At 42.9% G+C, this 11,639-nt stretch overlaps 1 protein-coding gene across 3 annotated transcripts in view; it reads left to right on the top strand.

The window, feature by feature from the left end:
* The first annotated feature begins 1,369 nt into the window (after window positions 1–1,369).
* IFT52 (intraflagellar transport 52) overlaps window positions 1,370–11,639 on the top strand; it is a 28,955-nt gene continuing 18,685 nt past the window's right edge. For 2 of the 3 annotated variants that reach the window (XM_059897086.1, XM_059897085.1), the window contains exons 1-2: window positions 9,147–9,236; window positions 10,660–10,731. Coding sequence is in view for 1 of the 3 variants with exons in the window: in XM_059897084.1 (XP_059753067.1) it covers window positions 1,526–1,546; window positions 4,274–4,398; window positions 5,075–5,162; window positions 9,107–9,236; window positions 9,530–9,605; window positions 10,660–10,731 (512 nt within the window). In the remaining 2 variants the exon portion in view is untranslated. Of the gene's footprint in view, window positions 1,547–4,273; window positions 4,399–5,074; window positions 5,163–9,106; window positions 9,237–9,529; window positions 9,606–10,659; window positions 10,732–11,639 lie in introns of those variants that run through there. The other variant, XM_059897084.1, reaches the window with a different exon arrangement.

The following is an 11,639-nucleotide window of genomic DNA, read 5'->3' as shown; positions in this document are numbered from 1 at the left end:
TTCTGAGCTGCATATGCATTATCTACAATCCTCACAATAAGCCAGCATTTAGAAATTATTAACCTTACTTTACAGGTAAGAAACTTTCACTCAGAGATAGTAAGCAACTTGCCCAAGGTCACCCAGATGGTACAAGGCACAGCCAGGAACTGAACTTGGTGGCAGCTGATTCTAAGGCCCTTGCTCTGTCCACAACCTCCAATAGTGGAAGAAGTGCTCTGGGCAGCTACTTTTTTGGTCTTCTGGCAAAGACTGACTGCAAACTGTATTCACCCAATTTGGTACCAAAAGACAGCATCCTCAGGAAGAGAAATCACAATCACCCTCTTCTTCACTTTTTCACTTTGCAGTCACAGTAGTTGTGAAAAAGCAACAGGAGTAGTGTGTGTGTTTTAAGACCCTAAAACTCCGACTACTCTGTACCCGCTGAAGACTGTAACAAAAATTCTAAAGTCTGTGCTCTCATCGGTTTGAGCCGGCGAGACAGCTGCATTGCACACACGTCCACGCTCCCTCAGGGCAGGCACTGAGCCCTCCCCTGGGGAGAAGAGCTGCCTGTTTGTGGTTACCGGCGTCTGGTTTCTCATTTTCACGGCGACAGCAGGGCAAACCGTACTTGGCGATGGCTCTTCCGTATAAGCAGTTCCTTCTGCCCAAATGCCCTTCCCCAACCCTTGCCTTAATGAACCATTCTTCTCTCACTTTTCTGCTCAACGGGGACCCCTGTCTGCCCAGCTTCGGTCTCTCACAGCTCCCTTAAAACAGTTTATATTTTTATTTTTTGGTAGAATCTGGTCAGGTCTAACTCGCCGCCAGGGGATGCCCAGAGGCTGGTTCACCGCCACATCCTGGGCGTGGCACTGTTGCGCTCAGAGATGCGGGGCTAATCAAACAGAAAGAACTCTCTCATATTCCCACCCTCACCACTAAACCTGCCCACCCTCCTCCTGGAGGTCCTCCCCGGCCTCCCAGGGCGCTGAAACCCTCCTATAACGCGCGCCGGGCCTAGAGTCCCACGTTCTCAATAGGGCTACACCGCCACACGGCCGCAGTCGCAAAGCTCCGCCCCGCGTCGGGCCACCGCTCTGCGCCTGCGCCCTTGGGATCAAGTCTGTGCCTTCCGCACTCTCCGCCGGAAACCTCCACTAGTCTCCTCCCTCAGGGTGGGGCGAAGTTTGGGCCCTTGGGGCCTATCATTTTTATCAGGCTTTAATGAGACTGGGTATTAAAGGAGAAAATGAAATGAGTTTATCTTTGGCCTAAAGTTAATCCACATTCTATTTGGATTTACCCCTCATCTAAAATAATGGTACAGTCCCACATTAGTCCCGCCCCCTGCCCCCACCCACACTTCTCCCTCCTCGCTAGCTAGGTAAATCGGCCTCTTCCGTCCTGTCGTCATCACGTCGCTCCGGAGGTAGATCTACGCCCGGGTCCACGCCCTGCCAGCGCGCAGCTTCGCCTCCGCAGTTGCTAAGCGGCCTTGGATACCTGGCCGCGGGATGCTGGGCGGTGTCAGGTGAAGATGGTGGTCACTGGGCCTCAGGTAAGACGGACTCCGACCGTGGTGGGCCGGCCGAGGCGTTGGGAATTGGCGAGGGCCTCGCCGGACTGTCCTCGAGGCCGCTGGGCCCGTCTTAGAGAAAATCGAGGTCCGCTAGGGTAAAGTAAAAGGGGGGGGCGCAGATAATAGGCCCGGATCCCGGACCTCAGACTGGGCTCGAATCTAACTCGCCTTTGGCTGGGAGATGTTTAGTCATCCTGCTGAGTATGAAAGAGCACTGGACAAGAAACCATAACGTGACATCGTAGTCCCTTTTTCTAGGAATCCTGCTCTTAGGAATCTGTCCTACGGCAAAAATAATTAATGGCAGAAACAGAAATATGTCCATTTCAGTAGGGTCTACGATGGCAAAAAATTGAAAAGATGCTCATGAAGATTGAGTTTATTATGGCATAACCACGCAACCACTAACCTAATCAGAAAGCAGAATACAATGTTGTATGTACACTGTGAAAATAAGCATGGGCATGGATGGAATGAAACATGAAAAGATAGCTGTGGTGGGATCATGGGGGAATTTTTTTTTTTAACCTGACAAAATGATTTTAAAGTTCAATCTAAAAAATAAGTATGTGGGACTAACGAGAAAAATTCTAAAACTTAAGAGTAATAAGAGAGATTAGCTCGTATCAGCACCACCAAGTATTATAACATACATATTATAAAGCTGTAGTAATTAAAATAGTATGGAACTGGGCAGGAACTTACAGGCAGATAGAATATATAGAATTCATAATAAAATTCAGTTTTTAGGGATTTATTATATAGGCAAGGTGGTATTTTAAATTAGCATAGAAAGGATGGATTGGTGTCAGGCAGCTTGCTAGTAATTAAAACAATAACAAAATTAAAGCACCAAAATAAAGTCCAAATGGACTAAAATTTAAGTCTTAAAAATTTTGACATCATAAAAGTACTAGGAGAAAGCATTGTTGGATGTATTTATAATCTTAGCATGGTAAAAACTCTTCTAAATATGTCATGCAATCCAGAAGCCAGAAAGGAAAAGGTTAATGCTTTCAACCCTATAAAATTTAAAACTTTCTGTGTGGCCTGCAAAATTCAAGCAAACTAAACCAAAAAAAACTACCAGCAGCTAAGTCTAAAGACAAATAAACTTATGGAAGTATTTATTTAATGATCAATTGGAAAAATTTTAAACCCAATAGCAGAGTATATGAACAAGAAAATCAGAAGAAATACAAGTGGCCAATATAAACAGTGAAAGATGGCCATCTCACTAATTTCAAAGTGCAAATTAAAATAATAAGGATTTTTTTTGCCTATCTTATTAGCAAAGATTAAAAAAATTAAAAATAGGATTGTGTGGAAACAGAAATGTATTAGCATTAGTGGAAGTAAAAATTAGTACAGTTTTTTGGAGGGCAATTTGGAAATAATTTACTTAGCCATTCAACAGGTAGGAATTCTATAGATATGCAAAGTGCACGAAAAATCATGTTCAGAGATGATGTTTGTAGTATTCTTTTTTTTTTTTTTTTTTTTTTTTTTTTTTAATTTATTTATTTATGGCTGTGTTGGATCTTCGTCTCCGCGCGAGGGCTCTCCCCAGCTGCGGCAAGTGGAGGCCACTCTTCATCGCGGTGCGCGGGCCTCTCACTATCGCGGCCCCTCCCGTCGCGGAGCACAGGCTCCAGACGCGCAGGCTCAGCAACTGTGGCTCACGGGCCCAGTCGCTCCGCGGCATGTGGGATCCTCCCAGACCAGGGCCCGAACCCGCGTCCCCCGCACTGGCAGGCGGACTCTGAACCACTGCGCCACCAGGGAAGCCCTGTAGTATTCTTTTACTAGCAAAAATTTTGGGAAAAAAAACATGTCAATCAGTATATGAGTGGTTACATAAATTTCAGTACATCCATAAAATGGAATGCTGTGCAGCAGTTTAAAAAAGAAAAGTGGTAGATCCATATATAGTGACATGGAAAGATGTGAAAGATACAGGTTAGGTGAAAAAAGTGTGTTGCAGAATAGTGCATATGGTCCTATTTAGTAAATAAAACTATAAGTTACCATATGTATGAAAAGAATTTAGAAAACTATACCCCACATTTAACAGTAGTTAGCAGTGAGGAATCAGGTTGGAAACATGGTGTGATGGCAGGGCAGGGCCATGGAAGTGGGCTGATGGGAAACCCAGGGTTTGCCTTGGGTTTCTGCAGCCGTGATTATTCATTTCACTTTCAGCCTTTGAATTGTAGGGAAATTGTAGCTAAGTTGCAGCTGTGTACCTTTTTTAAAAATAGATTTATTTAATTAATTTGTGTGTTTGTTTATTTTTTGGCTGCGTTGGGTCTTCGTTGCTGTGCGCGGGCTTTCCCTAGTTGCACTGAGTGGGGGCTACTCTTCGTTGAGTTGCGCGGGCTTCTTATTGCGGTGGCTTCTCTTGTTGTGGAGCACAGGCTCTAGGCGTGCGGGCTTCAGTAGTTGTGGCTCGCGGGCTCTAGAGCACAGGCTCAGTAGTTGTGGCGCACGGGCTTAGTTGCTCCGTGGCATGTGGGATCTTCCCAGACCAGGGCTTGAACCCGTGCCCCTGCATTGGCAGGCGGATTCTTAACCACTGCGCCACCAGGGAAGCCCACCTTTTCTTAATGAATTATAAGAAGTAGACTATTGGTTCCTTTTAGGGTCTTTCTTTTGGAATATTGTTTATTGTTTCCCTTTTTTCTGATCCCTTCTTTTTTCCATAAGGTGACCATGGAGAAAGAGCTTCGGAGCACCATTCTTTTCAATGCATACAAAAAGGAAGTATTTACCACCAGCAATGGCTATAAATCCATGCAGAAAAGACTTCGGAGTAATTGGAAGATTCAGAGGTGACCGAGTGAATTGTTTTCCCTTCTGAGTGATGATAACAGCCTGCTGATAACACTGAAAAGTCTTTATCTTCTTACGTAAAATAGATTGTTTAGGTGGGAGGAGTTCCATTTAAAGGTCGTTCAGAAATAAATTATTATTAAAACATATCTTTCAAAAATTGGCAATTAGCATAATATTAAGTGGTCCCTCAAATCACAAATCAAGTAATTATTCCAGTTATACATATGTAAGTTTTTAAGAGGTTAGAGGCTTTCTCCATATTTTAACTTGGTCAGTATTTCAGTTTAGGGAAAGGAAAAATGAAAATATCCGTGTGTGTGTGTGTGTGTGTGTGTGTGTGTGTGGTTTTTCTTAATAGGTAAAGGATATGTAATCATACAAGCTAATGGTAGAGCTGATTGAATTAGTAGTTGGAGGACTTCTTTACGCTCTAGTGTGGTTTAATTTGGACACCTTGGCTTATAGGTAGTGCTTGAGCACAGGCTGATGACTCTTGGGCAGACCTATTAGAGGGGATTCTCACTTTGGGAGAGAGGCTGGACCAGGTACCTCTAAATCCGTTCATTTCTGTGCCTCTGTAGCCTCTGATTCCATACAGTCTAGACGCTAAAATAGCTCATGAATTGGTTTAAATAATGGATCTAACACTTGCTTTTAAAATCATATTTCTAGCTTAAAAGATGAAATTACATCTGAGAAGCTAACTGGGGTGAAACTGTGGATTACAGCGGGGCCAAGGGAAAAATTTACTGCAGCTGAGGTAAGAAATATCCATAAAGAAGAAACGTAGTGAGATAGTTAGGAGCATGGGCTCTGAAATCCCAGGCTTAAATCCCTCTTCACCACTTAACTGTGTTGCCTTAAGGTGGTCACTTCATCTCTTTCTTCATCATGGAGTTGTTGTGATGATTAACTGAGTTAATGCTTGTTAAGTGCCAGACACATAGTGCAGGCTAACTCAATATTAACCATACTTCTTTGCCATGTTTTTGCTTTAAAAATAGGAAAATTCCATTTAAAATTAAGCTGTTTTTTATTCTATTTCATGGATAGACAAAGAATGGTTAAGTGTAAAACCCAAACAAAAATAACAAGTGTTGGCAAAGATGTGGAGAAATTGGAACCCTTGTGCACTATTGGTGGAAAGGTAAAATGCTGCAGCCACTATGGAAAACAGTATGGCGGTTCCTCAGAAAATTGAAAATAGAATTATATAATCCAGCAATCCCACTTCTGGATATATATTCAAAAGAATGGAAAGCAGGGTCTCAAAGAGGTGTTTGTACACCCATGTTCATCGCAGCATTATTCACAATAGCCAAAAGGTAGAAGCAACTCAGGTGTCCGCCAACAGATGATAAACAAAATGGGATCAATACATCAATGAATTATTACTCAGTCTTAAGAAAGAAGGCAGTTCCGGTACTTGCCGTGACATGCGTGAATCTTGAGGACATTATGCTAAGTGAAATAAGCCAGTTACAAAAGGGCAAACGCTGTATGGTACCATTCATATGGTGTACCTAGAGTAATCAAATTCACAGAGAGAAAGTTAAAATGGTAGTTGCCAGGACCTAGAGGGAGGAGGGAGACGGAGTTATTTTGTAATGGGTATGAAGGTTTTGTTTTGCAAGGTGAAGAGTTCTGTAGATTGTTCGTACAGCATTGTGAATGTACTTTACTGAACTGTACACTTAAAAGTAGTTAAGAGGGTAAATTGTATGTTATGTATATTTTACCACAGTTAAAAAAGCAAAAAACTCAGAACATAGCAAGAGCCTTTCTCACAGAGACTTGGAAGTGCTTGGTGTTCAGGGAGGGTTGTGGGGAGGAGGGAGGGAGTAGAGGCAGGGCGGGGCCAGTGTGGTCCTTAGACTTAGGTGTCCAAGGTCTCCTTCTCTTCCTTCCGGTGAGGCCACGGGGAGGGGTCCACAGGGGAGCATTCCTGTTGTCCTTTTTTTCTCAACCTGACTGCAAGGCCACCCTCTCATCTGGGAGGGGCATGGAGGGAGACATAACTATTTAATCAGGTTAATTGAGAGGAGGAGCGGGAATTATCATTGGGAATGTGGAGGTGACCAACCACTCCTACCCCATGAGACCCCTCGGAAAGTACACACAGCGGGCAGTGGCCTGCAAAGGAATACTGTTGGGCTTTGGTCCCACACTCCGATAGTTTCTCTTCCACCTCCCTTCTCCACCTAGGGAGGAAAGAGAGGTGTCCCCGTCTGGGCCAAGGAGCAAGCAGCCTCAGGAAAGCCAGGGCATCCAGAGAGAGGGCCAGAGACCCATGCCTGGGCCTTTTCCCAAGAGGAGATGAGCGCCAGGCCAAACCTTTTTTCAGGCTTTCAGGGATGGGAAGCAGTGGCTTCCAAAAGACAAGGGTCCCTTGAGAGGCAGATTTTGTTCTTTGGAACTTTAGCCTAATGTTCTCTCACCAGACCAGCCCCTGGCACCATGTTTTCTCTTTAGAGTTGGAGTGAGGCAGGAAGAAAAGGGAGAAAAGCGTTTAGCTTCTTCCTAAGAGCCAACATCCTCTTGTGTTTTTATGCTTCCACTGGGCTGATCCCAGTGGTCAGCAGAGGTCTTCATCCAGGGCAGAGATCACCGCTTTCCTGGTCATTGCTGCTGGTCTCTGAGGACTCGTAAAGGGTCAGTTCACACCTCAAGGGCTATGTGATCCCTCTTTGACGTTGTCCTCCAGAAACTTCTGTGACAGAACAGACATCATATGTCTGACATTAGATGCAAGAATCAAGCTAGAGGTGAGGCTGAATTCAGAGTCTTCCCCTGTTTCCCAGCTCACCTGCACTGACTCATCACACTCGCTTAGTGGTGGTATTCAGTTACCTCCAGCAGCCCACGCCATGCTTCCCAACCCCGTCAGATCAAGGGCCACCTTATTACAAATGCCCCTTTATCATACTGAATTGAAAACATAGATAATATATTAACTCATCACCATTTAAAAAAAAAAGTTGATGCCCTAACTATATTAAAGGGAGATGATTTATTTAAAAAAATATATGAACTTCAAATTGTAAATGTATGGACATATATACTCTAGAAGAATATGTACGTTTTAGTGTGTTAATCCTTGAGCTTACATACACTTAGAACACTTCTTTACATTTGCCATTTTGAAACAAAGGCTGAATATAAATCTAAGTATATAGAATCACCATGAATGGGACAGCCTATTGTGTGGAGTCCAGAATCCGTGAAGTTTTGTCTCATTTGGGAGCAAGCCATCTTGGCGATGTTAACTGTTGCACTGTATTTTCTATATTTAGGGGATTGGAGGAGAGAAGCAAATCCAGGTTGTGTGCAAGAGCAAGAGGGCCGTGCTGTAGCAGAGCTCCTTTGGGACAGTGGTTTCCCAAGTGGGATGCATGTGATGAACCCCTGGGGTGCCAGAAGGAAATTGTTCATATCTTTATTATCCTTAAAAATGTCCTTTTGGGAGTTTTTGTTTTGTTTTGTTTTTGGCCACGCCGCGCGGCTTGCGGGATCTTAGTTCCCCAACCAGGGATTAAACCTGGGCCCTCGGCAGTGAAAGCACAGAGTCCTAACCACTGGACTGCCAGGGAATTCCCTGGGGAGTATATTTTGTAATGATATACATACTTTCTATACATATTGGAGCACACATTCAAATTTTTTTTTGATGGGGTGCGTGAAGAAAGTTGAGAGACTGTTGGTCTAGACCGCCCACCCCAGGCGTTCTTAGGCTAGGTCAACAAAGTCAGCCCTAGATTTTCTTCTCTCCCCAGCTTTGTGAAAGCAAGAGAGCTTTCCAAGAGATAGGTAGACAACATGCCTTTCTTCTGTGGTTTGATCAGTCAGTGACTTGAATAGAATTCCTCCCTGAGAGGTGGTATGAGATGCCTTTATCCTGATATCCTTGGCTGGCAGTGAGGAGAAGGTATGATCTCTATCAATAGTTTTCAAACAGGGATGGTTTTGCTCACTCCACACCCCCTCCCCCAACCCCAGGGGACATTTGGCAACATCTGGAGACATTTTTGATTGTCCAGAGAGGGCAGGTACAACTAGCATCTAGTAGGTAAAGACCAGGGATGCTGCTGATTGGAGGAGACCTGTGAGCTTCCTTTAGCTAATAGTGTTTAGTGTTCCACTTTTGGTTTGCTGTCCAGATAGTCAACTTGGAAAATGTCATTTCAGTTTGAGTATTTTGGAGCTTTATACTAAAGACAAGTGTGGAAATCCTACATAGATAGTAAATTTTATATTATCTTAATATAGATTTACATTTAAGTGCCTTTATAGATTTGAAGTTGTTTCTTTTTCATCTAGTTAAGGTCTTTTTTTTTTTTTGTCTGTGTTGGGTCTTTGTTGCTGCATGCAAGCTTTCTCTAGTTGCAGCAGGCGGGGGCTGCTCTTCATTGCGGTGCACAGGCTTCTCATTGCGGTGGCTTCTCTTGTTGCAGAGCACGGGCTCTAGGGCACATGGGCTTCAGTAGTTGTGGCGCGCAGGCTCAGTAGTTGTGGCGCATGGGCTTAGTTGCTCCGCGGCATGTGGGATCTTCTCGGACCAGGGCTCGAACCCGTGTCTCCTGCATTGGCAGGCGGATTCTTAACCACTGTGCCACCAGGGAAGTCCCTAGTTAAGGTCTTATTCATAGTAGTTTGGACAAAAGTCTTCGAGGTATATTCATAGATTGTTTCTTTTTCTTTGTGTAGTTTGAAGTCCTGAAGAAGTACCTTGATGGCGGTGGAGATATCCTTGTGATGCTAGGAGAGGGTGGGGAATCCAGATTTGACACCAACATTAACTTTCTCCTAGAAGAATATGGAATCATGGTTAATAATGGTAATTATTATTGTTGTTTTAATAGAGGCAGTAATTTCTTGTTTATTATTTATATCGTAGTCCTCTGGGCCTAATAGTACAATGGAAAAAGCTCTGGGCTGTGAGGGTGCATGGTCCAGGATTCTGGTCTCACCGGCAGTCTGAATTTTCTACTGCTAGGCTTCTTCCATTTATAAAATGAGAGAGATTGGAATATAGTTCCAGGATTCCTTTCAGGTCAAAATTTGTATGTGTCTATAATATCAAACTTACTTCTAATCTAAGAAGCACCTTCCTCTCTTTTTCCCTTAAAGATGCTGTGGTTAGAAATGTATATTATAAGTATTTCCATCCTAAAGAAGCTCTAGTTTCCAATGGAGTCTTGAATAGGTAAGCATATTGAAAACAGAAATGACTTTGCCAATGACTCTCCTCTTTCCTACGTGACTCTTCCCTTCTCACACATTGTTTTCTCTGGCCCTTTTTCCTTTCTTGCCTTTTTAAAAAAATTTATTATATCATAGTTTATTTTATTATATTACTTCTCATCCATCAAATTACATTCCTCCCATCTTTTGAAACCTTACTCCACATCACCTTTTTGAAGGTTAGAATATATTCAGTTGCAAGTAAAGAAAACCCTATTCGGATGGGATTAAACAATACAGAGACTTTATTGATTCATGTCATTGAAAAGTCGAGAACTAGGGCAGGCTTTGGGTATGTATTGACTGTAATATTCGTAAGGTCATCGGGGCTCCAGTTCCATTTCTCTGCAGTTCTCTTGGCTCTGCTCTCCTGTGGGGGGGAGCTGACTAGTTTTAATAGTTCCCAAATTTGTATCCTCATGCCACACCATTTAGGGCAAGAGCATATGCCTTGGTCCAGCATTCCCAGCAACAGTAGACCTGGGGTTTGCTGTGACAGAGGGCATAGCCTGCCCTGGTGGCACCGTTATGTCATATTCTCCACCCCTGGAACCTAGCATGAAGTCGGTGTTTTCTCATCCATTGGATCCTAAAACATAAATTAAGAGCTTTAAGAAAGTGAGAAATGAATGCATGAGGGGGCAACAACAGGGACCCTTCTGGGAGCTTTTCCCTATATTCCAAACGATTCATTCCACACTTGAACTTGCCAGGTACTCTGCTGGGTCTGAAGATAGAGAGTCTAGAACAGAGGACTAGAATGCGGGTCTAGTACATATTTGGACCTTTCCCTCAGGGCTCAAGAAAGAGGAATTGATTCTTATATTTTCATGTTAACTTTTGCAGGCTTCCCAAAAGAGATGTAGGTGTGTAGGAGTACCTTTATTTGATTTTTAAGAATGGTATTTTGAACAAGTCGGCACAGTCCTTATATCTAATTCATAGTTACTATTAATGAATGGATTGTGAAATTCCTAAATTTTTTTGTTTACTAGATTTTAATTTTTTTCTTCAAGGGAAATTAGCCGAGCTGCAGGGAAGGCCGTGCCTGGGATCATTGAAGAGGAGAGCAGTGGAAACAATGCCCAGTGAGTGTATTTTCTGAGGCCACCTGAAGAGGACGTATTTGCCATTTGAAGAGTTTTCTTTTTCAAAGCGAAGCATTTTCATTTCTGATTACAAAAGTAATTCTCACCAAAAACCAGATTGATCAGTTCAAAAGGAAGAAACTAGAAGCCCTCCGGTGTAAATCCATGCCCCTCTCCCCAAAGATAATCCTTCTTAACAGTATTTAGATTTTTTTCGGGAATTCCCTGGTGGTCCAGCGGTTAGGACTCCGTGCTTCCACTGCAGGGGGCACGGGTTCAATCCCTGGTCAGGGAACTAAGATCCTGCATGCCTCACTGTGTGGCCAAAAAAAAAAAAAAATGGTATTTAGATTTTTTGATTTTTTTTCATATATAAAAATAGAGTTAGGTACTTTATCCTTTTTATGACTGGATTAAACTGGATGTATCCTAATCTAATCAATCTCCTATTATTGAACATTTAGGTAGTTTATAATATTCTGCTTTAATAATACCACCTAACATTTATTGAGCACTTACTATGTCACAGGCATGTATTATTACCTCATTTAATCCTCACAACAACCTATAAGGTTGTTGACAAGATAACAGTTTAATTGCCCAAGCTCACTTGACTAGTGTCAGAACTGAGTTTCAAACTAGGCAGTCTGCTCTAGGGCCTGTACTTATAACTTCTTTTCCTTACTGTTATTATAAACAGTTTTATATTTGTTATAAATAACAAAGTACAAAGTGAACGTCTTTGTATGTACAATTTGTGCACTTAACGCTAATATCTTAGTAGGCCAGATTCTTAGCATTCAAATTTCTGGGTCAAAGGTCTTCCAGTCGATGATTGCCAAATGTGATGCATTGCCAAGTCACCCTCCAGGCTTTTGTAACATTTACAGTCCCTATGAACATGCCCC

This window comes from Balaenoptera ricei, chromosome 15 (genome assembly GCF_028023285.1).
Source record: "Balaenoptera ricei isolate mBalRic1 chromosome 15, mBalRic1.hap2, whole genome shotgun sequence".
In the NCBI taxonomy this organism is placed as follows: domain Eukaryota; kingdom Metazoa; phylum Chordata; class Mammalia; order Artiodactyla; family Balaenopteridae; genus Balaenoptera; species Balaenoptera ricei.
This window is presented reverse-complemented; position numbering and strand designations above follow the sequence as displayed.